Here is a 27,817-nt window from a genome sequence, read left to right on the forward strand (position 1 = left end):
CGGCCATGGCTTTGATCTGTGTTGTCCTGGTTACCACTACTATGCCCCCACCCCACCCCACCCCGCTGAACTCGCTCGTCCTGATAATCTGCCCGCTTCTCCATTCACTCCCATATTATTTCAATAAACTGCCATTCCACTCACTTGCCGCCTGTATTGTTTTTTTCTGGGTCCAGCATTTTGGATATTCGGAGAACTGAACTCAGTTTCTGCATCCATCAAATAACCCAAGTGGCACAGGCCTGGACCAAGAGGCATGGGGCTCTACCCACTCAAAGCTAAAACAGGACCAAAAAATAAAACATGATGACCAGAAATTGAGTAAAAGGTTCCAAAGGGACAGAACACAACCACAAAAACACAAAACGACAATTAACAAATAACATTAAATACAGAGGACACAATGACACTTACGTAGTAGATGCAACAAACCTTGAGGAAAAGCTTATCGTGCAATAATTACAGACTGAACTATACAATGCTCAGAAAGAGAATTAATAGGAGAAAAGAAATATGTGAGGGCCTATTTACACAGCACATACAGTGTCTGTGCAGGTGTTTGCATGTAGCATAGTGTGCTGCAAATTTGTTTTACTCAGGATGTGTGTCGGGGCACCAGGGAAATAAAACAATAAGCCGCTGTTTGTTTTAAAAGAATGCGTTGTACATACTTAGTTAACAGTGAATAATTATGTTTTGGTAATTCGTTATTTGTTTGCTTTTCATGGAACAAAATGTGTGTATTGCTAATTGGAGAACCAGAATTAGAAAACTATGGGTTTTTACTTGATATGGAGGGTGTAACCTATATCCCCTATTGGAAGTCTAGTATGCAGGAAGTTCGGCGAGACCAATAGTTTAAAGAGCAAAAAAAGGATCTGCTCCTTTGATTTCAAACATTCTAACCCCGGTGGACTTCATTCAAGCAATGCTTGAGTTTTAAACTTAATTTCTAATGTTTAAAACTATACATGGTTTGATGATAATAATAACTGGAGAAGACATCAAACTAAATAAAAAATACATCACCACCTTCTATGTGACTTATTAATTAATACCATAAGATTACAATAGTAGATCCTATATATTAAGAAAAAACTCCAATGAAACCTGGGAGTAACTGGCTGCACAGGTGGGTCTCTACTTACTGAAAGCTTCAAGATGGATACAGCAGCAAGCCTAAGAAAGGTGTGTGTGTGTGTGCGTGTGTGTGTGTGTGTGTGTGTGTGTGCGCGTGTGTGTGTGTGTGTGTGTGTGTGTGTGTGCGTGTGTGCGTGTGTGAATGTGAGAGAACAAGAGTGAATGAGACAGGAAGATGGAACACGATCAGAGTTTTGACGTCAAAATACTTGCTTCAGGCTGGGATTGTACCCATCCTCTTTTTTTTTTTTTTTCAGCTGTCAGACAGGGACAAGGCTAAATAAATTGGTGCTGGGTCTGGCTCAGACCAGAATCTGAGCTCTGTGCATTACTCCAAGTCAGTCTCACACACACACACACAGAGAAAGCAGTCACAGGGACACTGCAGAGAGCCGGATGACTGTGGCTATTTGATGAGAGGGACAACTAGACAGTCAGCCAGGCCTTTAAACGAGGTCAACTAGCAGGAGTTAGCCCGAGTGGCGCTGCCCGGACAGGGGCCTCACTTTGGGTGCTGTCCAAAGACCAAAGCCTAAACACCAACGAGATAAACACTCTGGCCTAGAGGGAGCTTAACATTTCCATCAGGCTGGGACTAATAAACACATACAGCTCCTTAGTGCACACAACAAACACCGCTGGGATATGGCTTTCATAATCACATTCACAGCTTACGTAAGTGTTAAAGCGAACCAGGCAGGCACACGCTTACTCAGTTCAATTTTTGACTTTTGTAATTTTGACTATTGCAAACAGTCCTGCAAAGACAAACACCCCAAACATGCACACGACAAGCTACAAACAAAAGGAAAATGAACTCTGCTCAGAAAGGGGTCAGATGTGCACATAGTTTCCTGACACCCTCGTGGCAGTGTCACATGGTCATGGGGACTGGAAAAATGGAAGTGCGCCACTTTTTTCCCCTCACCTTACATTGCAACAGCTACAGCTCCCTCTAACTTGTAATCTCTGTTGTCTTTAATCTCAGCCAACCTGCTTTCTTGGTTTTAAGTTTCTAAGTCTAAGAAATCGTTTCAACATGGACCTTTGCACTTTTTTTCACTTTTTTTTTATCACTATTAATGAAAACTGTAGAAAATCATTGTGATAGAACGTCCTGAATAGAGTTTGCTGTTTGCTGATTTTGTACAATGCACCTGCCTTACAATGACATGACAATAATGTTTTGTTGGCCTCGTGCTAAAAAGAGGCAGCAGAGGCACATTAACTCTACAGTGATATGCTACACAGGTTTAGTGTGTTCAAACACCTCCACTTGGCACATGTTGTCATTTTTTTTACTCCTACTTGGTTCTTTCCCATAATGTTTCTAAGTCACATCCCTTACTGTGTCACTTTACTACTGAGTCACGGGCATGTGTTCAATTAGTCAGAAGCTGGAAGATAAAAGATGGGCAGGTATAGCTGGAAAAGAGACAGAGCTAGAGCCCTTGAGGCCTGGAGCTTGACACACCTGGCATACACCAAGACTAAGATCTTAAACACAAGCAGCAAATATTAATTGACTTTGCACATTGTGTGGAATCAACCTTCGGGCCTCAGTATCTGCAAGAAGCTCAGTCTAGAACCAGAGCTCTTTAATGTTGAAAAGATTTAGCTTAGCTGATCTTCAATTGCGGTGCATTTGATCCTCGTGGATGCCTCGCTGTGAAAGGACTCCTAGGCGAGCTGTGCCAGACACCGGAGAGATTATATATCCCAAATAGCCTGGAAAAGCCTTGGGATCTCCAAGAAGGACCGGAACACTTTGGTTGAGAAGAAAAATATCAGGGCTATCTTGAGTGACATAGATCCAGACAAATAATGAAAAAGGCATGAGTGTCCCAAAGCCTCTTGTGGAAAAACACATCTGGTAGAAAACAGGTTTACTGGGGAAACGCAGACTCATTGCAGGGTTCATGTCAACAACCAATTTCAGTGTGTACTGGAGTGAAGGCAGCAGTCAGTAAACACGGCTACTATGACTTCCATACTTTGTCTATTGCTTCATAATCCAGACACTCTGAAAATCCTCAGGATATGCATAAACAAGGTAGGCCAACTCTTCCACACACAGGAAACCGGTAAGTCCACAGACCCAGATAAGTAAAATAAGTCTGGCTCCAATATTTACTGATCAGCAGATCACTGGAGCTCTATGAAGTCCCCGCAACCTTTAAACTTTCCGCCATAATTCCAGCCCCTCTCTGTTGTTACAGTTCAAACAGACGAAAACTACTTGGACACAAACAATTCTCATAAAAGGTTAACGCTGTGAGAATACAACTCCGATCAAGCAGACAAACTATGGAGACAATAATCTGCACAGTGACACAGTATAGGTTAAATGTCACAGTGGGAAGATGAAAAGTTTATCACACAGACATGATATGGGAAAGACACATCATCAAAAAGCTGTTGGAATTATGAAAATAGAGACCACGGTTGTACACTTGTCTGTTTGCAAGTAAGAGAGAAAGAGAAACCCAGAGAGAGACAGAAGGCAAGAGCAGACCGAACAGCAGTTGCTTCACACTGACAGTGCTATTAATTCAGCAGCAAAAGGTGCGCGACAGAGAAATCAGCGTGTGATTGAGATGGTAGCAGCTTGGGCCAGGACAACCTTGTGAACCAAGGTCAAGATGTAAAAGTGATTCAACAGACAGCACTAGAATATCCTGTTCAGCGTTTCAGCAACAAAGAGGGAGCCACAGCGAGGCAAAAATCCACCACACGTGGTGTTCAGTGCACAACACGGCAACACCATCAAACGTCCCCTGCCACACAGGGGCTCGGCACCTATTTTGTGCATGTGTTTGAGGAGTGTGAGGGGTGTAGTGTTTGAAGTTTTTAGTGTGGACAGTCACGCCTTGCAGGATTAATCCTCTGTATACTATAAATGTCTGAAAAAAATTTAAAATTCCTCCAAAGTCGGTCAGTTTGGAACAAAGTGGGGGACTGTCACTAAAAGCACGATCAATCAAAACAATTTATAAATGTTCATTTTCTAACTAGTGGCCCTCGCGCCTCACTCTCAAAAGCCCTCGACAAGAAACGGCGAAGAGTCAGGAGTCCTTGTCGTGTGGCTGGAACAATCACTCAGGTTATGTGTCAGTGCCTTTCACAGGCTACAGTTCCCCAGGGGCCCACCACTTGTTCTGAGCAATAAGCTAATTGATTGAAACATTCATCATCATCCACAGCAACATGCTTGTATGAAAGGTGCCCCCAGGGCGGCAAAGTCCTAGACTTTTGAAGAACGGTGAAATACACTAATGGAAGTGCCATTAGTGAGAGATGAGGGGTAGAAAAACAGACGTGAAAACCTCAAACATGTATAATCCTTTTCAGCAGGAAATTAAGTCGAGATGGCGGTGGATAATCTTTGGGCTCTGTGCTTTTCTATACAATGATTCAGTTAGTTTCACTGTGATTATATACAAGGCTGGAAACAAATCAAAGAAATCCAATGCTCTCAGCGGCCTGGCCTGCAGTTTGAGTTGATAATAACATTGATTGCTATGACAGCATTCTGGTTGTATTTCTTCAGTTATGGTAATACCGCGTATACAATGCCTATTGCAAAAACAACAATTTTCAACAATATGGAAATTGTGTATTTATTTCAATTTCTGTAATTATGTTTAGGCATCGTCAGCAAACAATATATGTTGGCCTCCAATCATGAACTGAAGAACCTCGGTCTCTTTGCTTCAGTGTTTAATTTCATTAAAGTTTGACAATACTTGTTCACCTTACTGCTAAATGCAGGTGACATTACACAAGCCGCAGAGAACGAGAGAGGCTGTTTGTCTGTTTTGAGGATGGTTACAGAGGTTAATGAAAGTCAATTGTTTGATAAAACTTTTCTTTACATCTTCACGGGCTTGTGAGGGTTGTGTTTACAACCTTATCCACAGTATGTCATCCCCCACAGCATGCCAGAAAATGTAACTCGATTAAGTTGGGTGTTATTGCACCTACACTCACCAACAGGCAACAGTGTGCACCATGCTTAGGTTTTATCTTGTCTTTCCAATACTGTAGCAGGATGAGTTTGTGAAATAGATCATCCCGGGAAAGAACCAAAGAAAGTATTACCTTTGAAATAGCTAAGATCCTGTTCAGCTATTGTGTTATCCTTGTCAGCAGTCCAAGACTCATTTTGTTTTGCCTCCGTTTGTCTGTTGAAACAGTTATCCATAGCATCTGAGTTTGGGCTGCCTGTATGCCTGGATGAGGCAGCATGTGAGGGGAGGCCAGGGAGCCAGCCACTGCGTGTTGTCAAATTCAATTGCTGGAATGACAGTGCTTCAAAAGCTGCTCGGAGGAAGGAGAACAACAGTGGTTGTGTGTGATGGACAAAATGTATAGATGTTGACTACATCCCGACAGAGTTGTGCATGAAAAACAATGTGGAGTCAAAGTGCAGTGTTTCAGTGGATTGGAAATGTGACTCAGTCAATAAAACACTTGCATAAATAAACTGCTCCAAAAGCAGCGAAGACCACTGCTTTGCTTTCAGTAAAACAAAGAAAAAGCCTCTAACATGGATCTATAGCAGCTTAAAATGTCTGTCTTTTTTATTTAAATGGCCCCAAAGAAACCTATTAAACAACAAATTGCTGCACAGACAGAGAGGATACCTGCATGGGAAAAATCCACCAATAAAACCAATTGAATCCCCACTTGCAAATACAGGACATTCCTCCGGATGCTTCTTTTTCTATCACATTACCACACACACACACACACACACACACTTCTACAAGGCTTGATTACACTGCAGTCGTGCTTTCTATTCATAGCTGGAGAAACATCAGCCTCCCACATCAGCTCTAATTTACCTGGTCGTGCACTTTAAGACCAGGAAGGAAGGTTGTTAGCTGTTACAGTGGTATGTTGTACAACATGGTATGTTGTAATTCATACTTGCACAAGACTGGTATGATATGAGGGGATCGTTTATAATTTATAAATAAAACACAAAGTCACCAGTGCGCAAGAGATAACAAGGTAGTTTGAATCACTGCTGCTTGGTCAATGTAGCCTTCCCCATCTTTGTGTGATGTTTGTCTCACCGATATGATGATAATGCATGATAAAGCTGTCGTGCAAGACAAGACACATCCTGCAGCATCCCATCACTAGAACAGCTTCCATGATTGAACTGTAAATATTCACACTCCTGCACAGTAAGAACTCAATGATCATTATTTTGCAGACCCAGTTCAAATCTATTCTAGCAACAGTGTGTTTCTGTTCTCGTAGCCACTCGTACATATAGACGCATACGCTATGTGAGATGTCTCTGGCATTGACTGTCAGTCGAGAGGTGGAAGTGCTCAGACAAAGAGAGTGATTAATAATTCAGAGAGACTCGCTGCAATCCATCACATGCATTGTGAAGCAGTTTGATCTACATCACCTCTTCTATCGCCCCTAACGACGCAACTGAATTGGCAGGTAGGAACCATTGGGGACCATCGATCAGCGAGCTAGCAGCTACTATAGCTTAACAGCAACTCTCTGCAAATGAAAGGGTACAATAAAAGCAAACTAAAGGCAATTGAAATGTCTGATTTTTAGAAATTTCACATATATTATGGCACTGGTTGCAATAGCTGTTAACAAAATCTCTCCATTTCTGTCAATTAAAGTTTATCAAATTTCAGGGACTACACGTCCCTAAAAGTGGATGTAATTAGTATTTTTATATTAATAAAGGATCACATGACTACTCTTATAAAGGCAGGGACACGCATAGCAACATACACGTGTCGGCATCTTTTAGCGACCTGTTTGGTCCACAGGGTTATCGTTCGAGTCCTTATTGGCATTTCTAAGTTGTTTTTTTTACAGAAAGGCTCTCACAAGCCCACTGCATCCTACCAGTACCAAAACGAAGGCGCCAAATATGAATAAGAAGTTGGTTTTGCCCAAAGCAGAGCAAAATGAGAGAGAAACTCCAAATCAATGCTAGTGTTGCAGTATGTGTAAATACTCTTGACTGTTGATAACATGTTTGACTTGTCAACACAAAGGATGATAATATATCTGTGTTGTTTACAGCTTATTTTAGCTGCCCCCAGTGGCCTGAAAAATAGCCATAAATTGGCCGTATTAATGATAATTCCTCCAGTCCTTCTGATCGGACTCTCAGCCTCCTAATAACTGCCTTTGTTTTAAACTGCATCCCTTTGGTGCAGCGCGTCAAAATGCGTTTGACTGTGTCTTGCAATGGCACCATAATGGCAGCTAATACACTCTAGTTTCATCTAAACACTTAAAAAAGATGAACGACATCTGTGCCATCAGCAGTTGGTTGGGTTTAGGCACAAAGGTTTAGGAAAGAAAGGATGTGACAGCAGGTGCTGGAGGTTGCCAGAAGTTAATATGTCGTTTTCTACTTACTGCTTGTCGTTGCCACCCTAACTAGTATTTATTATTTTAAAAATGATCGTTCAAAGTTTCCCCATTTCAAACAGGAGAATATAAAATAGAATAGAAATAATTTCAAATGAATAGCTTTACTTTTACCATCTTGTCCACATGGTCATGCTCACATGTCCACATGGCCTTGAGACAGGCTATTTATCATCACTAAGGAAAGAGCTGGGCTATTTTCTCCTCTGCTAATGCTGAACGTGTTTCTGACATTCCCATCTCTTACACCTCAAATTAAATATATTTCCAGATCCCATAAACAGACCTTTAAGCTTTGGAACCAATCTTTATCCTGCATCTCTGTTGGTTGCCTGGTTAAAAAGAATGATGGTCACCCAGATGACTGGTAATGGGGAAAATTAGGTTAACGTTGCATTAGCTTTCACCAGACATCATATTTCAAACCAGCTCAACCTTGATGAAGGTAATAACCCAGACGCAGGTGTTTTAAGAAAGTTTCACGTGTTACCAAAACATTTTTCACTGTAACCCTGACACACTGAACCATACTCTCATAGAGGGGGTCAAAGCACACAAAGCACACAAAACACACGAAAAACAAGAAAAAAATGATCTGCTATGGAAACTAGTCAAACTACAGTAATGCACCACATATTAATTGTTGAGAAAAAAAAAGAACAGGGTCATATCAGTCTCATTAAAGTAGAATCAGCTCACTATCCATTTACCACCAGATGTACAGGTTTCGTGCTTTTCCATTTAGTGTCTCGTGGAGATTGTGTGTGTGAATGTGTGTACAGTACGTTACAGCTCAGTTTTGTACAGCTAATCAATCTTCTGCTTATTCTGCATGTTAGGCACACTCACCTCCATAGTGGTCAGGTTGCATCGATGGGTTCCGGCAAACCAGCCATCAGTGGAGCACTGGTCGATGTCAACATCCTGCAGGTTTATGTCCACCCGCACCATGCCCCTGCAAGGAAGGAGGACGTCATTAAACTGGCTGTTTCCTTTTAGTTCACTAAATTCTGTTTTTGCTAAATTAACATCAAACGTTTTGGAAATGTTGTGGCTTCAGTTACTTTTGGGCTATTTAGTTTGCTATTGTGTGTGTTTATCTTTTTAATTTTGGATGTTTTGTGTCTTATTTGGGTAGTTTTCTGCTTTTGCGTGTTTTTTTGGTTTTACATTTACATTTTGGATGTTTTGTTTCTGATGTTTCTTAGTCATTAAGTGTCATTACAACATTTTTCACCTCCACCTTTGGATAGTTTTAGGTCATTGGTCCTTATTTCCGAATTTCGGAGTCATTTTACATCTCTGTGGTTCTTGTGCATGGAGAGGTGTCAAATACAAAGCCTGAGATGAGGGGAAGAAGTGCATGTTATTCTAAAACAACGTGAAGTTAGTTATTGCAGTTTGCCCCCTGTTTTTGCTTGACTATTCATAGTTGCCGCAATGGGGGTTGTGACACAGCTCATAAACGTGCTTTAAGATCCGCATGAAACTACTGTCTATAGAAATAAAAGATGAAAGTTTGTCTCAACTAGACGGTAACCTTGAAAAATGCTGACTCGATTTAGCTTTATGGGACTGCTGAAGCATCATGTTTGCCTTGTTTCACAGTTGTACATTTTGTCTTCCATTCCTTGCATCATGCTCTCATTCCAGGATCAGTGAGGAGAGTATAAAACATTACAATTACTAAGATTATTTGTCACATGCAGTGACTTGACCGATCCCAAACTCATTCTTGAAAACCTGTGTCAGAGTTTGCTCTGTGTCTAAGTGCCACTATTTGCATTTAATTGAAAAAAGGGCCAAAATTATAGCCCACTGCTAACTAACAGATTCCATGGCAACCATGCAGTATACTTTCTGTTTACTTGTCCTAAAGCATCCAAGAGAGTAGGAACAAAAGATGTACAGTGAAACACTGATTTCGAAGAATACACATTGAAACTTAAAAGGCTACATTGCAAATTCAGGAATGCATATGGCTTGCTAAGTATCTGCAAAAACTGTCCACAACAAGTCCACAGCTTCAAACCCAGAGAGACAATAAACTGCCACTAGACCATTTACCGCAAACGCTGAAGGTTTATTTGCTCCCTTTCAGCCAGCTGAGCCAGGCAGAAAGTTCTCACAGGACTGCAGAGGATTTGCACCTACTTAGCTGCCTAAAACTCTATGAAGAGAAGGTCAGCGTCTGGTCAGGCTCTAATTCTGAATGTCTTTTCGCCGGCGTGGCATGCACCTTTGCAATTTGACAGCTGCAACCCACCAGACAAACAAGTAGCTGAATACAGTATGTGCAATTAAAAACGAGCAAATATACATAGATTTTTTTTCTGTTTCTTTAATGCAAGACAATACGCTGTGCAGTTTAACAGGAAGCCCTTAACTGTCTCCAAGCGACCTCAGCCCACGTTCAGCCTTTTCCCTGCTGGAGGACTTAAAAACAGAGCCTGGCCAGAGGCGAAGTGTTGTTAGAAAATCCATACTGACTTTAAAGTTTGTGGAAGACATGCTGTACATCTCTCAGCAGGACAAGTGTCATGACACCGAGATATTCTGCAGCAAGAGGGGGGGGGAGTTGAGTGTGATCCAACTTTGGCTCTCTCAAACACATTTACATAATTAATGGCTGACACAAACATGCTTGTTCTTGTGCAGCGTCCAACAGACATCGTAGTGTAATCAATATCACAAAAATACAAAATAAATATGCACATGGCTGAAGCAGTGCTGCATTTTGTTTAATCAGACAACCTGGAGCGGCGTCACTGAAAATTAATCAGTGTTTGACTTTGTAATGACCTCCACCTCCCGTCGTGCTTGTTTGAACGTTCACAGGGGCTTTATGTTGTTATGCGCTTAACAAAAAGCAAAGAGAAAAGCAGAAAACAGCCACTGCTAACTTTGATAGATTTTCGGCTCAAAATCACAGAGAGACATGCTTATTCTGAACAATGCTAAGAATAAATGTCACTAAACCAGCCTCGTGCACCATAGCGTCCTTTGCAGGAGAACTAAAGGTGTCCTTGTCAACATGAAGACATTTCTCTAAAGCAAAGCCCAAACACTACGTCAGTACATTTAAATACCTATTAATACTTAGATCAGGACATTAAATACCAGCACTGACATCGCTTATGTCACCAGTACTTTCTTCATCTCTCTTATCTGACAACTTGCTCAAATATACGCTCACAAAAACACACACATTCACACACACACTGCTGGTGTGGCATCTTGTCCAGGTGTACCGGAGCTACTTTACTTCACCTGGCTCCCAGCGGACACCAGGCGAATGCAACGCGCTCCTTGCTCATGCGTCTGTTATTAATAACTCCTGTTCCCGTCCTGCCTTGGGGCAAACTGACCTCACTGTTTTTCCACTGCACTGCCGGTTGTTTCACTGCTGGTTAAATTTACCTCCGTTTCAATTCTCTCTTATGTAATAAAGCTGGGAAACAGAGTCTGAAACTCAGCACAGGATTATGACCATTTGTTTAGGATGAAGGATTCATCAAAATGTCTTTCTCAATGGTAGCTCAAGCATTAACATTGGGTTGGGCCTTCCTTTTAAAAGTGAAGTGAAAAATAGCCTGTTTTCTTTTCTCCCCCCACCATCACCTCCTCTCTTTTTTTTTTTTTTCTTGTGCTTCTAACTCCCCAGGCACTCTTCAGCATCTCAGCCAAAGTTGACATATGAAGTATAAAATAGCTTGCGAAAAAAAAGACTCGGCGTGCTAGGTGCAAAGCGGAGGTGGCGAGTACAAAGAGCCGGTTGTAATTTAAGCGCGCCGACGAGCAACACAGGCAGGGGCATAATCATGGTGGCCGTGAAGGCCCTCAGGCACAAAGACAGGATTATCACTGCAGATAGTGGTGCCCCAGGAGTGATCCCTCCTTTTATCCTCTATTCTTTGTGGGTCCAAAGGCCAGACCAGCAAAGAGAGAAGCATCCCGCCAGCAGGGATTCTGGTCTTTCTGACAGACCAGTCAGACTGTGCGAATCTTCGCCGAGGCGTAGCTCAGGGTGTTGACTGCAGATGTATCTGGGTAATGGCTATAAACGGATATTCATCAAAACATCCTCGCAAAGGGGGCCTTCATGTGCCCTCTTTGTCACAAGTCAGTCTTTGGTGTATTCATGAATGAAAGCTGTATGTCTCTATATAGGCCCACTAATGGTCTCAGATTGATCAGCTCATTTATTCTCACTAACCGCTGACTCAACCAGCGCTGTTCTCGCTGTCACTCATTAAACCAGGGAGGACGAAGCAACAGAATGTGTGTTACTCTTTTCTCATACTCTTTTACTAAGTCACCAACGTCTTGTGCAATGGGTTCTCGTTGTTCACGTAAAGGTAAGTGGACTGGATGTAGGACAAGTAGAGGAGGGCTTTGACCCAGAGTTGGGTTCAGATAGAATTTTAGAAATTACATTTGGATTCAAGTTAGCTTTGGTCATGCAGGTTAGTATTACTAAATATACTTAGAAACATTTAAAATTCTTAAACAACAAATCCCTGTTTTTTCTTTATTCTAATTTAAAGTGCTATTAAACATGCTGCCTACAGTGGCCAGTGTTACTTTCGGGTAAAAAAAAACCACAGCACAAACTCAGCTGCCTCAGGCTTTAGTCAGGTTCAGCTACCATACCCTCGGGTTTGGGTCGGGTTCGAAGATAAAAATGTGTTCTGATCTGATCCCTAGGGAGAGGCAATGAAATTTGGCCTTTATATCTACCAACAAGCCATGAAAAGAACTGCATTACTCGTGAACCAAACATCATGAGTCCTGAGCTCCAGTCCTAATCAGCTAATGCTGATTGTGAGCCTTAAGTGTCCAGAATCTACCACTCTACTCTCTTTCCTTCATCAGTCTTGACAGTTAATGTGGCAAAGCAAATCTGATGTCGCACACATTTAGTGGTTTTACGAGATTTGACTTTCTTTCCTTTGCGAGAAAGACTTTCCACGTTCTATTCATCAAGTTTAAATCATTTTTAGACAAACAAAAATTATACAGGTAACCCATTCTTACCACGGAAGTAGGCACAGGTAAACCGACTGCTGGCATCACAAGATGGCGCCCTTGTCCCCCCAAAAAAAATCACCTGTGTGATCTTGTGCCTCAGCGACAGGCAGAGATCCAGCGGCAGGCCTCCTCATATAGACAGGGTTAGAACAGAGCTGTGATCTCACACGAGTCTCCTGAGGACATCAGGGAACTGATTTTACTTGCTGAAAATGAAACGGCTATAATATGAGATCTTTAAAAAATGTTGAACTCATTATTTTGAACTAAACTGTGTATAACTACTGTAAGTGTATGAATATAACAAACTAAAGAACTTGACCGGCTCATATTAGGGACATTCAGTGTGTTCTGCTGAAACAGAAGGAATAAACTCTGACATCTCCAGCTTCACTGGTTGTGTGCACAAGAATAATGAAAAGCAGAGGTGAACACTTGCGCGAGCACAAACACGACTCTTTAGGTTATGGATGTGTCCCGAAGACTTGCACGCTCCAATGAACTCATTTCTCCTGGCCCCGCGTCTTGACAAGAACACACCGCTGTCCTTTTAGAACGCCACAGTTCATGCATTATGTCCTGGAACAATCGCAATGCAAGAGCCACTCACACAGCCCTTCAATAGAAAATGTCCCTTAAGTGATGGAAATGCATTAAGCTGACAGGACGGGCAGGAGCTAATGCAAGTGTAGCCGCTGGGAAACATGCTGCCCGTCTACAAGAGTTTCGAGCAACCAGGGTCATTTTATTGAGTTCTGTCGCTGGTCGTCAAAGAAGACACCGTGCCGGTGGCAAAGCGGCCGTCAAAGAAAACTAATAAAGACTTTTTCATTATTTTCACAGTTGGCCTCTCTCTTAGAAAAAAAAAAAATGACTACATAAACCTGACAGTGAGCTAATGACATGTTTGATTGTACATCAGAAATAAACAGCTCTTGTGTAGTTTGAATGAGAACAAAAAAGGAATAATCACTATTTAGTCTTTGCGCCAATACTATTCCTAAACTTACTAAACTGTACTGGAGTAAACCTGAAAAATGTCATCTTACAATTACTGACATAATATTACAGTTCACAACTTTAGTGTTTTTTACCTTAATTAATAAATCTTCAAATGCTGCGGACGGCTGTAGGATGAGCTTTAGGACAAAGAATAAAATATTAAAATCTGATATTGTATGTGTCGAATATTAAGTTACAAAGCTGCCAAGTCTTTCAACAGTATTTTGCTTTTAATTGTCTCATATTTATTAAGACATCCACTGTACAGGCCTCCACTATCCCAATGCAGCTCCACGTCTCTCATGCCAGATTAGTGAAGGATAAACTAATGATGTTAGAAATGTATAATCCTTTGGGAGCCAGCTGAATTGCATCGGTTTAATACTACCAGAATCATTGCGTTCATTCCCATCATTAGCAGTACGATTAGGAGCATAATATCACCTTAAAGCGAGCCAGAGAGGCTGGGTAGTTAGATTTCCTGTAATGCTGACATTTACTAGCTGAAGGCATTGTACTGACAGACCACCTTACTGAGCTGTGGAGTCCCAGTGACATCAGCAGCGAGAGAAGAGGCACCTCAGGGATCTTTAACCCCTGCTTGCGTCAGGTTGGCGTCAGTGGAAAAGGTGCACATTCTTACATCCTCCTGCTCTTTTTCATCTCAGCAACATATGTTCACGTACAATGGCCCCAGGAATTGTGGGCTTTCCTGCCTATTTGTTTCTGGATTGTGTCCATCTAAGCAGATGCTGCTGGCCCCTCCTGGAGCTCGAGGCCTCCCACTCTGGGCATCTCACAGCAGTCAGGCGGTCCAGACTCTTTCTGCTTGTGCCACAAAACAGGAAGCAAAGCCGAGCACAAATGAAGAGGATGTTGCCATCTAATTAGATGCTGTTTAGCCTTTGGAGAAATATGCTGAAAAATGTGTGTTTCTTTATCTTGTAGTTGTACTTTTTTAAGACAGCTTCAATTAGTTTGCCTGATTATACTGCTGCTGCCTGAGCTTCCGTCTTAAAGCAATTAAGCTCTGTGTTGTGAAAGGTGAGTTTGAAGTGCAGGGGGTTCGCAACCTCCTGCCTCATGTTCTCGGATTGTTTTTCTCTTGCGTATTCCCCCTTTGTGTTTTCCTTGAGACTGGTTTCTCCATTTGTGTGTGTCTGTGTAGTCACAAGTTTGTGTCAGATGTTACATTGATCTGCCAATTAGGACAGTACAGTATCATCCTGAAGAATGTCTCAGCCTCCAACAATAGCAAGCACACACACACGCAGATACACACACACTGCACGCTTGAAAACAGCCAGCCTTCTGCGGTCTCAGCTCTCTCCCCTGTGGATCGTGTGCAGATGAAGAGACAGACGGGCCAGAGAAAAAGATGAAGTGCGAGAGGTGCGATTTCTTGCACCTTTACAGAAACAACAGGTCGATCTATCTCAAACACATGTCCGCACACTCCTGCTCTAACAAGTCGTTTAGCACCTGCTTGTTCAACAAACAAAAAAGGCGATAAACAGACTCGATTTTGTGTGGTTTTCATATTTGAGATGCATGGAAGCTCAAAACAAGACACCTTGATTCTTGCAACATCACGAGTCCAAACAGGAAGTGACTGAAGCAGTAATAGGCTGGACTGAAGATGGCTCATGCAGGTTTGATGTTCTACATCTTTCATTATTAATTCATTGTTTTATCGATTGTGTATTCATCTGGAGGGGAAAGGGAGGAGAGCTGATGTCTGAGGCGGTTATATTAGCCAGCATTTCCCCTCCTTCCTGTCTTATCTGGCAGGCTGCTGAGGTACATACAGGGAGGTTGACCTCCCAGCATCTACTGTATATGAGCAACTAAGACAGGCATGATATGTGGTGAGAAAGAAACGAGATGGTGCAAAAGGTGTAGTTCGAAATATTCACAAATCAATTACTAGTAGGCTTGCTGGGCAGAGACCTGGAGACCCAAGACGTCAGGGTGTCCATGGGCCAGAGCCTTCAGAGGTTCTGTGCATGTTACTTGTTTGAAAAAGCAACATCAAACAACGTGAAATCAACCACACAGACACGCAGAAAAAACACAGAAAAATTACATACAAATTCAAAAATGATCAACAACTTTTAAAATATCCAAAATAAACACAAAACAACATAAGACAAAAACAAGTTTAATGTCTGTAGAGTTAATCCCAGATGAACCCTGTCTAGACACACAATTGCAGAAAAGCTGGAATAAGAACAGTCAAATTAAGATTTAAGGTATTTTCTCTTTTGAATTTCCATCCATCACAAGTAAAAATCCATAAATTAGACCGCGGCTATCAGGTTTTCGGATGCATTTGTGAAGAATGGGTTCATTCACTTCTACAGCACAGCAATGTGTACAAAGTGAAAACTTTTACTTGTTGCAGATGATGACAATTCAAGGCCATGCTCAGGTCTGTGTGTGACAGGAAATATGAAGCTCCTACATAAACAGGAGGAAACGGCTTGCTGTCACAAGTTATCATATGATAACCAGCATCTACACTATTTTTAAACAAATGATAAACATTGGAGGTACTGTGCTAATCTATGCAATCTGGGCACTGGCGGTGACTTCTGATTGTGGAAAAAAACCCAAGTGCAGTTTTAGGGTATTTCTACTTTACTTGAGTAATTATGTTTTTTTCCTGCAGTACATCTTACTTTAACCTCACTACATTTCACAAGCAAACATCCTACTTTTACTCCACCACATTTCCCTACTCAGAGTAGCAATGCAAAATAAAACCTGTGCAAGTCATGAGCTACCCAGCAGTACATGAAGTAAGTCAAATATTCCATAAATAATAATAAAAAAAAAAAAAAGTTTACAACTGTGACTTTACAGCGATGACCACTACAATGCATCACTAATTCTAATCCAATAATAAACATTAATTGATCCAAAATTGGCCATTGAGCATAAAGAGTACTTTTGACTGATAGTACTGAATACTTGCATTGGTCTTTCATTAGCATTAAAACATCCTCTCTTTTTCTTTAGCAATGGCTGTAAAAGCAAATCCCTAATATACTGTAAAAGTACATTATAAACAGTGTACAGTGAGTTTAAAAGTGGTGCTAAAGTATCAAAATGGCCATATTTGGATTGGAGAAATGCTTCTTTTGAACAAAAGGAATTCCTAAACACAGAATACACTGAAGAAACCCTCTGTGCCCGTTTGCAGCACAATAGGATATTTCTTTTAGTGCCACTGGACTTGCCACTCTGCAGAGCACAAAATACAAAACACTCACACATTTCACTCCTTGGATTTTATGGAGGAAGCCTCAGTTGAGACGAGGGGAAATGGACAACAGAACTGCTCCGTTGGCAGCGGCTGAGCTGAGTGCACAGGCTAATTTGCTATCAGATTGCTTCAGCACAGGAGTGTGAGCTTGAGTGTGCAAGCTGCTCTGAGAGGCTTTAGTCTGGGATAACACCAGGTAGCTGATAGCCTATTACAGAATAATCACTGCAGGTTTTTGACTCATTTGCCTGCCTGCGAGCAGCTCGAGTGTATCAATTAAAGATTCATCCAAGGCGGTGCGCGAACACACACACACACACACACACACACACAACTAGTGAGCAGGATTAAATATTCATTGGGAAGATGTTGGTCAGGATCTTATGGAGTCTTAACTCTGCTGGCATAAACACATTACACCAGCAGCAGGGGTTGGCTTCAGGACATGGGCTGCACGAAGCCCCCCCAAAAAATTCTTTATCTGCTGATTCTGGCTGCTGTGCTTTTTTTTTTTCAATTTGTCTCATCTCATAAAGCTTCTGACTCATCACAAATGTTGCCCCCCCACCACCATCCCTTTGTAAAAAGGTAAAAGACAGGGCACATGACATTTCCTGAGTAGTAAAGCATACAGCCAAGCGAGTTTGAAAAATTAATTAGGGCCTGTAGCCAGAGGTTTCCAACGCTGCTACATCAAGTAACATCCAGAGTTATTTTTAGCATCCCCCGCCTTGTGAGACTGGAGGAGAGAAGAAAATCCCCCTCACGTAACAAGAGGCCAGTGGGAGGCTGCGGTATATTTGGGAAGGAAAGACAGACAGGTGGGCCCTATCCAGGTTTGTGGGGACTGGTGATGTAGTGGTGGTTTAACCTGCCTGACCTCACCTGTAAAAAGACAAAATCACTTCTCACATGAATCTGACAGGTGATAACATTACAGGTGTCTGTCAAACTCTCTGAGCAGGCTTTTCATTTGTTTCAAGGGAAAAGTGATGATTAAATAAGCTCAATTGGGAATTTGGTTTTCATTTAATTTTGTGTGCCTACCTGAATTCAGGAACCAGGTTGGGCTTCAGGCCGTAGAAAGCAGCTGATAAGGTCAAAAGCCAACGGGGAACAAAATTCCCATTTTCACACTCCAGGTAAGGCGCAGACCATTTGACATGCGTCTTGTCCGGGATAAAACTTTCTCCTCTTTTTAAAGAATTGTTAACTGATCTAAAGTCTTGGCTCAGCACCCTCTTACTGAAGCTGGGCTTCTTCATGTTTTTGACTTCGTGGAACCACTCTGTTTGGAGATGGTGGTGGGCCGTGATCGAGAGATCTTGGAGAACTATCTCCTCACCGGCTCTGGTGGCTTGGAGAAGCACCGAGGGCCTCGAATCCGCGCTAAAGGTGACAACAGCCCGGTGAATCTTGGCGTCTCCCTCCAGTATACTCCTGACTAGGGCATGGTACCACTCAATGTCTCGCCGGAGACTCTGCTCCCTGGACCTGTTGGCTTGCAAGATCATGTTGAGGAAGTTTGTGGCGTGCAGCACCGTATCCAGCACGCTGCTCATGGAGTGATGCGGGGTGGCGTGTGACCTTCCCCGCAGAGAGGTGAGCTCGTACCTCCGCGAGCAGTTGACGTGTTTTAAGGTGGTCGAGTCCCCCGTGTGAAGAAAAGCCGTGATCACCCTGGGGTGATGCTCCTCTCTTTTCTGCGGCAGCTCCGCCGTCTCCCAGGGAGGATGTTGAGGCGCGCGGAGATGCGCCGACTGCCGACGGTGCGTCTGAGCGCCGTAAATCGCCTCGAGTGTTCCGATATCTTCTCCATGCGCGGACCGTTCCGCGTATTTGTGGTTTGATCCGATCACAAATCCCACTTGCAGCAGCAACGACAGACGGAAGACAGCCATCTCCCTCCACAGAGCCTCCACAGATGTTTGGGGGGATCGCTGCTCGGAATAAGAGTCTCCTCGGGCGGGTGTGCTGTTAAAAAAAAAAAGAAATCTATCAAATTGCTTCGCTAAACCATCGCATCACCACTTGTAGGACGTTCTTGTGAGCTATGCGGCTCTGTTCTTCAAATCAAAATGCAAAGGAGATGGAAAAAGCTAAGGAACTCCCTCGCTGTCCTCGCCAAACCCCTTCTTCTTCCTTTACAGATGCCTCATACTGCTTGTTGATGTTGAGCATTCGCTTGCAGCTGTTTCCCCCCACCTATCTCTCTCTCTCTCTCTCTCTTTCTCGCTCTCTCTGTCACTGTGCCAAGACTGACTTGTCTTGGCTTTGCTGTGCAGCGGACGTCCTTCCTCTGCGTGTAGGCTACACGGACTGAATCAAAACAGGGAGGGGGCAGGATATTATTATATTTATATATTTTTCAAGAGGTGCCGAGTGATAGAGTTTCTCACTTGGAAGACAAGCGTACTCCGCCCTCTTTTGACCACAACAAGCAGTAAGTAGGCCTATAAAAGCCACGAAGAGACACACCAGGAGCTGCGCGCTCTCAAAGCCCCGTCTTCTGCTTCTTCTCATAGGACTCCAGGCGCGCCATCGATCTGCGTATGGCCCCTTCGTCTGTCAATCACGGAGGAACCGTGTTTGGTGGAGCGGTGAGGGAGCTGTCTGGTGCTGAAACTGATGAAGCTGTTAAAAAGCCTCTTCAGTGCTGAAACTGACAAAGTCATCCGCGGCTGACTTTATTAGGCTTTAGCGCGGCATTTAGACCAGCAAATCGAGATTTGGCCTGAGTAAGGGGATACGGGAGCATACAACAGGAAACCCATTTCTCATGACTCATAGCAATAAACAGTTGGAGAAAATACATTTTCAGGGAATTTAAGGGAATCCCTAATGGTACAGCATAGAGTGCTGTTTGAGCAATCCTGTCCCACTTTGGCTCCAAAATACCCCCGTGCAAAAGAGGGTCTATAAAGAAATGGTTGCATTTTGTCATGGGGGAATTTGACTGGGCTGCACGAAACACAAAGGACACCAGCTGTGAGCCAAACAACAGCAGTGTCCATTGCAAAACCTCACTGACGTTCTTGTGGACTTAATGAAAAAAGCCTCTGCTGTACCAACAGGCCCCAAACTCTTGTAGAATGCAGAACAGGAAGAGGCTGAGACTTTAAAATGGCAATGTGAAACACAATGTGAAGCAACGTGAAGCAAACCACACCGTAAATATTCAAAAAAGACACAAGAGGGTTAAGAAAGATGCAAATGACCAAAACAGACACAAAATTCCCCAAGAACAGATACAAAATACTCGAAAACAAGCACAAAATTTCAACAATATAAATAGAAAATTGCCCCAAAAAGGACACAAAATACCCAACACTTGATAAAATGTCCACAAATAGACACCAAAAGACCAAAATGACCCAACCCAAAAATAGACACAAAACTATTTAAGTCATTTTGACTCAGGTGAAACTGCACAAGAATGTTTCCAAACCAGCGGGTCCGTTGGCACTGTTAAAAATTCAGTCATGTCTTCCCTTCAACCTGGACATGTTTCAAATTAATAAATAATCAATAGTTTCATATGCAGGCAAACTGCGCTGGTGGATCTAATGTTTATTGGGCGGTGAGAGAGAAGGCTGATTTATTTTTCTCTGTCTCTCTCTCTCTCCTTCATATTAGTTCAGGCTGTTATGTTGTCTCTCCCTCTCTGTCTCCTGGATGTAGGTTCATGTCACGTCACACTGTGTGGGCTAGAGGCATCTCATCCTGGAAGCAGTGTGAGGGCAGACAGGCGTGACGGAGGGCGACAGAGCTTGGAGTCGGCCTGTGTGCTGCATTGGCAGTCAGGGGATGCTGCTACAGTATATGGAACCTGATTTCGTGACCTGTCTATATACATACAGCTGCATCCGAAGCTGTTTGCTTGTCTTTTATGCAAACAGGCAGTAGGAAATGGGGAAACCACTGTATGGAATATGATAGGGGAATCTTAATATGAAGCCATATTAATATGCATGGCCAGTAAATCAATATTGCGCTGTCCTTGATTCTGTCTCTCTGAAGTCCTTCCTCACTCAGACCACACATGCTGCCATAGAGTTAAGTGCCTAAATAAGTGACCAGATTTAATTTGGTCATTAGAGGCTTTAAACTTACTGCTCTGTTTGTAGTCAGAATCTAAGTTTATTAAAATATCAATATGCTTATGTATAGATTTAAACTACGATCAGCTAACTTGCTACACTTCCTGTTGTGTTGGCATTAGCCACAGCAGCTGGAAATTGTGTGACAGAGTGAATTTATTAGAGCCTACAGCTGGTGTGTCTGATTGGCTTTATGTCCCAAAGGTGCTGTTCAGTGGCAAATGGACTTGCTTGAAATTCCCATTTTCCTGAAAGTCTTCATTCGTTCTAACTAACTGGCTGGGAGGGGCAGGCAGGCGGCCTCTTCTGTTTATGCCTCACGGCTCCCTGTGCACACAGAGGGGATTCAGAAACAGAAAATGCTACAGCTCGTCTAGACTGTGCCATGATATTAGACACAATCGGTCACATGCTGGTAATAAAAAGAAGCATAATGTGGCTTTTGTGGTGATCAGGAAATGTATTCACCATTTTCGCCAACGTGCATTAAATTATGCAGAAGTTGCACAGTTTGCTACTAAGCCAAACTTCTTGTTTTAGTCATTTGGAGGTGTATTCACGTTTTGAGAAAAGCATGTCTGCGAGCACTCAAATGTTAACTAGCAAATTGAGTAACACATCAAAATGTGGTTTATTTTACAATAATACATACATATTGTACAAGTAAAAACTAAGAAAAAAGTGAGCTTGTAGATTACTCATGACCAGGGATCTTTGCAAACAGTGGTTGTTGTTATTGCACATTTTTTCATTGAAAACGTGCTTGTGCTAATTCGTGCACTGTAGCCTAACATTTAAACCTACCTGAGAAAATCATAACAAAAATCATTTCAAGATATGGATTTCTATAAACTTTAAAGCATTACATGCTTCATTTTAATGTAGACTAATGCAGAATAAGCTACATGAAAAAAATTAAATAAATCAAGCCGCTCCATCTTTCAAACAATGGCATGTGCCTTTAGAGTACAATGCTCAAGTGCACAAAAGAACAACACAAATCTCTTTATTTTACGTGATGCAAAGCTGCTTACCTCAGTGTTGGCTGGACGCGTAACTCAAACAGGCAAATGTGATTTACCTGTAAAAGGTAAGGTACAAACTATCGCTAAGTAATATCTAAATTTGGCAAAATATGTTGTTGTAGAGGCTGTTTTTTTTTCCTTTTTCAGTTTTACCTGAACCTTGAAAGAGGGACTAACTGATTTGCTTACACTAATGAATTTACTTTAAAAATTGAGCACATTTCACTGCTGTATCATGGAAGTCTAAACAGTTTTATATCAGGGTAATCGAGAGCTGGTGAATTTCATATCCAAAGTGTGGGGGAGAGGATTTGTCACCTGAATTGATTACATTATTAACAAATTCAGCTGAGGATTAAATTCACCTGGGTGGCAATGACGCCTAAAGGAGGACTCAAAACTGTCCTCTGTACTGTGGGCTTAAAGGACAAATGTGTTTTTCATTTCTGTGCAATTCTTGCTGGATTGTTCATTGCTAATATTGCAATAAAATTATTATTATTTATTTAAAAGGATGAGTAGTATTGTGTGCTTGTACTCAAGAGTTGAATACACAGTTGTCGTGGAAAATCACAGAATCACAAACAGTTGAAAAAATGTGGTGAAACATAATGCACAGTTTGACCATTTGAAAGTTCTGCAAGTTCTGATAATATTTCATAGAGCCTTCAGCATTTTAGCTGGCCAGTGATTGTTGGGCAAACCCAAACTTTACAGCTCAAATCTCCTATTAACATGTTAGTACTCAGTTAACCAGTGCATTCCAGTTTAAGATAAACTGGTAAGATAATTCATCTTTCGAATTTTTTAAATTGGAACTTATTAAGTTTACCAATGAGGGGGCGGCTGTAGCTCAGTAGGTAAGGGGGTCGTCCACGGACCACAAGGAACCCCCGACACAGCTTTCCCCTCCCCAGCTGTGCAGTGCCATTCCAAGCCCAGTAGAAACTGGGGAGGGTTGCGTCAGGAAGGTCATCCGACGTAAAAAACTGCGCCAAAACAACAATGATCCGCTGTGGCAACCCTGAACTCACGGGATAAGCCGAAAAGGACAAAAAAAGAAAACTAATTTAAAAAATTAAGTTTACTAATGAGAGGTACGTTTTTTTAATTCATGCCACAATGGTAACAAGATAAATAAGAAAAATGTTCCATGAATTCATGTTAGACAGGCTGGTGTTTAAAGTTAGCACACAATGTTATACAAAACAAGAAACTTTATTATGTCAAATAGAGAAGCTCCACAGCAATGAACACTTATTGAAATCTAAACTACTGTTGCATGATTGAACAGCACTGAATACAGAAATCACCGAACATGGTCTCATCCAATTTAAAAAGACAAGAAAATTAATATATAAATGAGTAAGAATATGTAAAAAATAAATATTTTAACAACGAAAAACTGGATTGTTACATACCTAATATCCTGGCTACTGTTTGCAACTTTGAGCAGTGGTCATAATTTGCTGATTTTTAAGCCCTCATCTTTATTTTTATCTTTATCTAAGTTGCATGTTAATGATGACAGAAACACTGGAATGAAAACAAGGCCATGAAGCATCCCAATAAACATGACAAGGAAGAAGATCTTAAAAAAGGTTCGGAAGATGTGAAATTCAGACGTAGCCAACACAGACACCCCTAAAATGGTGGAAGAGGCGCCTTGAAGTATTGGATAACCTAAACTGGAGAGAGCATCCACTGCTTTGTCATTAAACCTCGTTTTGTTGCTAGAGACAAAGGCGTACGCCACGTGAGCGGAGAAATCCACCGTGAAGCCGATGCAGACCGTGAAAATGATCATGGATATGGAATCGAGACTGACGTCCCACAGCGCCATAAAACCAGTCACCCCCGCAGTCACAGAGCCAATCGAATATGTCACCCACAATGAGCAGAGGGGGTTAGGTATCAGCAGGAGAGAGACAACCAACATCACCACTGTGATCACGCTCACGTTTTTAATCGTGCTACTCACCACCACACTGTACTGGTCATAGAAGATGAATTCTTGGTTATACACTAACAAGGACGCCGCTCTGCATTTTTCGGCAACAGTTTTAAGACCTTTGAGCATGTGGATTTCCATGCTTGCATTGGCAATGTCAACAGTCTGAATGAAGAACCGGGATGCATGGATGGCCCCTCCAGTCAGGTTTACATCTTGTTGCAGAAATGGAAATAAAACAAAGAATTGAGATAGATTGTTGAAAAAGACGTCTCTATCCTCGAGGTTTAAATCTCTTTCTTGTCCATATGACAAGTAAGAGTCGAGCCAGGATGTGTAGACATCATCATCTACAAACTGGAGCCTTTTAAAGTCATCTATGCATTCCTGAAGTTGGTACCTCTTGGTCCTATTCCAATAGGGGAATTCCTCACTTACAACAACCATCACAGATGGGCCGTAATCCGAGAAATACCATCTATGCTTCTTATTATATCTCGTAACAAGAGAGTTATCTGCTGCCAGATCATAAAGCTCAATCCCCTGTTTTACATGGAAACATCCATAAATACTTGTACCTAAATACACTGTATAAAGAAAGATTACGACACCCTTGACCCAGGTTTTCATCAAAAACGGGCCATAGAAATCCTTAAAGAAATTACTCGCTAGCTGTTTTCTCTCTGCTCCAGTGTTCTTATCATAATCACCACCCACACAACAGATGTGATACATCTTGGAATATTCATCAGGGTTTTCTGATGGTATTTTCATGCAGGTCAGCCAGTGCCTGTTGCTGGCTTCCCGTTTCCCATTAAGAGCCAGGAAGGCACCAAAGAATGTGATGGTGTAGATGTAGCAAAATATGATGGAGGTGCTGGTGTACAGGCAGAACGACTGCACAGATGGGAAGTCGGACATGACGCCTATGAAGAACTTGAGAACATCGGTCAGGGCGGTGATGGTGATGGACATGATTGCTTCTTTGTACGAGTGAGCCATTCGCTTTGGCACCGGATCACACACATTGGTGTGCTGCCAATCTGAAATCATTATGAACATGTTGTTGAGGCCAATTCCTGGAAAAAAGTTGAGCATGGTGAGACATCAAGATTTTCAACCGACAACAGAAAATGATAAAATGTTCATAAGTCATGGTTAAATTCAATCTTCTTAAAAAAAAAGTCCACTTGAGTACCTTTACGTAAAATACTTGGTGAATATTGCACTATTCAAGCTCTAACTTGAAATTACAGCACAGACAGCAACAAGAAGGGAGCTTTGTCTCACCGAGTATCAGAAACGGAGAGTTTGCGACTGTAATAACAAAAGGAACTCCGATGTAAAGCAGCAGACCAAAAGACGAGAGCACAGCCAGGCCGGAGGATAAGACGCCGAAGACAGCCACCCACAGCTTGTTCCTCACATTGTCCCTTCTGTCAAGAAAGCAAAGATGCAAAGGTGTTGGTAGCAAATCAAATTCAAGCAACTAATAAAGAAAACTGAGGCAACAATATAATGCAAGCAAGATCTGTTGTTCTTCAACATAAGCAGCCTGTAAAATCATCTGCTTTTGTAACACATAGATATACAGTATATGTGTGTGTGTCACAAAAGCATCAAACATGCATTTCAATCACATAACACAATGTGGAGTTCCAGCAGCAGATTTACTGGATAAATAGAAATGGGAAGGGTGCCTTTGTTTTTGGATTAATTCAGTATTCAATTATCAGTTGATGAGCGCGCTGTTTGTAGCCTTTAAACCCTAATTTAAATTTTGCATTTACAGTAATGAAAAGATTTCTGGGGAAAACAACGTGTTCAAAATGTGTGATCAAAAAAGTAAAAACACACCCTTTGATAATCTGAGTTTCAGTTTCTCGGGTTCTTTCATTTAAAAATGGTTGTATTACATTATTATTTTCCCCTACATGCATGTTTGCAACCACTACTTTTAAACTAAACATGTACCAGATCCTGCAAGTGATCACCTCTTACCTCAGGCAGGATAACACAGAAATGGTGATAGCACAGGCATACGTGATGAGGAATAGAGGGAAGCCATCTATGGTGTGACTGTCAATCTCCTCCTGCCTGGATTTGGAGGTGTAGTAAGACACCTACAGTATAACAGAGTCCAGCAGAACGAAACCAACATGAGCTCAGAAAACAGTGATTACGCATAGATTTCATTATAGCACTAAAACCAGTGTGACCAGTGTGTTAGCTTTCGGGACAAAGCAGTCTTTGCAATCTTGACGATCAAATTATGTCAAAAAGAAATGTTAAGATAGCATGCAGTTAAAAAACTGTGTGTTTCTAAACACTTTTGATCTACCGCTAAGAAACCATGTCCTCTGTGTTGTTTCTGCTCTGATTCTGACTTCATATATTTAAATCTACGTCAAATAAAGTATTGATTACTTTCCTGGAGGCGAAGGAGCATTCAAAACACATTATAAAAACATTCCAATGTACAGAAAATAGATTCATAAAAAACCACAAACAAATAAATTCACAGTTTTATATAACCTTAGTTAGGGAGATTTCTATTTCTGACCTTGCATTACTAAAATCCTGACTATATGGCCCTAGTTATACATTTCAAATGCGAGAGAACAATGTACAGAGAGCAAAAGCTATAAAAACCGAGCAAGACAATTTTATCCAGTGAAAACAGCTATTCAGAAGTCTTGTGGCTGCTTTGCTTTATGGCCCATTAGGACTAAGGCAGGTTGAGAATATGGTATGCCCACCCTGACCTTCACCTCTGTTGACTTTACAAAGTGATTTACAGTCAGATATGGTCAGAATTATGAAAATACAATGTATGCAACAACCTATGCAAAAGATTTTGACACAGTGAAAACAAAATGGATTCTAGGGCCAAAGTGTCAAACTGCCAAAGCCAACCAAGCATTTATAAACCAACTCAGCAGTGAAGAAAACATTTTTTTCCAGTTGTCTGTCATTATCTTCTTTCCAGATAGAGGCTTTCTTTCATCCTTATCTCTACCAGTAGGCCTGTTAAATAATAACTAAATAATCCCTAACATCAATGAATGAAGAAAAAAAACAACATGGCATTGTGATACATACATCAATGTGTTTGCAGCACGACTCTTTGGAAAAGAGTTCTTTAAATTCTGTCAGCCATAATTTGGAGACTTCAGCTGTGCTTTCCTGATTCTCCAGGTAGTAGAAGAGTTTCACAGCCTGAGCACTTATTACTGAGCTGTTGGCATCAGTGTTAACTCCACCGAGAACAGAACCCAGAAAGACAGAACTGGATCTGTGTGTATGGACAGGGTAGCGGATGCTGGTTTTATCCTTTTCACTAGAGCTCACAATTTCCAGAATGACATTATGGACGCATTCTCCATTGGCTTTCGCACATAGCTCATTGAATCCCACCCTCCCATTGTCCACAGTGATATTAAGGACCTCATTGTTGAGTCTGATGATGTCCTCAAAGGCAGGGTTTGCTAGTACGTTAGAGTTGTTAGCTGACACGGCAATAAATGAGGCAAAGCTGCCCTTGTCATACAGCCTGTCCTGTGAAAACATGTGGTAGTTGTAGGGAAAGTTTTCTCTGACAAAAGCTCTCGTTGCCTTCGAGGGTCCTTTTCTGGGTGTGAACTGCCGTTCAACGTGATTGTCCTCCCTGTCTCTGAGTAAAGTGAAGCCTCCGCCGAGTGCTGCTGAGAGGAGTATAGGAATGACAAAAAAGTAAAAAGGCCAAGTGCCTACAAGTGACCCCAGTCTTTCAAAAAGACTTGACAGAGGCCTCGCGAGGCAGTCTGTGCGTCTGCAGCCCATCGTCCGACGTGCTCGTCCATTACAACACGTGAAGGGATCTCACCCTTTTAAA

The 27,817-nt window shown here is 41.9% G+C and overlaps 2 protein-coding genes across 3 annotated transcripts in view; both read right to left on the reverse strand.

Moving 5' to 3' along the window:
- The window catches only part of gpr158a (G protein-coupled receptor 158a), a 55,170-nt gene extending 35,863 nt beyond the window's left edge, over nucleotides 1–19,307 (reverse strand). Inside the window, exons 1-2 of one of the 2 annotated variants that reach the window (XM_067486754.1) lie at nucleotides 17,915–19,307; nucleotides 8,416–8,521 (exon numbers count right to left, since the gene is read on the reverse strand). In XM_067486754.1, coding sequence (XP_067342855.1) covers nucleotides 8,416–8,521; nucleotides 17,915–18,768 — 960 coding nt within the window. In that variant the 5' untranslated portion in view covers nucleotides 18,769–19,307. The remainder of the gene's footprint in view (nucleotides 1–8,415; nucleotides 8,522–17,914) is intronic. The other variant, XM_067486755.1, reaches the window with a different exon arrangement.
- Nucleotides 19,308–23,187: 3,880 nt separating this feature from the next.
- Nucleotides 23,188–27,804, reverse strand: LOC137104901 (patched domain-containing protein 3-like). Its single transcript, XM_067486756.1, has 4 exons — nucleotides 27,046–27,804; nucleotides 25,945–26,066; nucleotides 25,234–25,379; nucleotides 23,188–25,022 (listed from the first exon to the last, which is right to left on the reverse strand). The coding sequence occupies exons 1-4, from the start codon at nucleotides 27,763–27,765 to the stop codon at nucleotides 23,452–23,454; spliced, it is 2,559 nt and encodes an 852-aa protein (XP_067342857.1). The 5' UTR covers nucleotides 27,766–27,804; the 3' UTR covers nucleotides 23,188–23,451.
- Nucleotides 27,805–27,817: the final 13 nt, after the last annotated feature.

Source organism: Channa argus, chromosome 19, assembly GCF_033026475.1.
Source record: "Channa argus isolate prfri chromosome 19, Channa argus male v1.0, whole genome shotgun sequence".
Taxonomy (NCBI): Eukaryota; Metazoa; Chordata; class Actinopteri; order Anabantiformes; family Channidae; genus Channa; species Channa argus.

What these genes read in the sequence shown, in the direction of transcription:
- LOC137104901 (XM_067486756.1), bottom strand. Translation starts at nt 27,765, where the DNA reads ATGGGCTGCAGACGCACAGACTGCCTCGCGAGGCCTCTGTCAAGTCTT. An exon ending in TCTGTGTTATCCTGCCTGAG is followed by an intron (nt 25,380 to 25,944) that starts GTAAGAGGTGAT and finishes CTTTCTTGACAG; the next exon opens with AAGGGACAATGTGAGGAACA. An exon ending in CTCTCCGTTTCTGATACTCG is followed by an intron (nt 25,023 to 25,233) that starts GTGAGACAAAGC and finishes ACTTTTTTCCAG; the next exon opens with GAATTGGCCTCAACAACATG.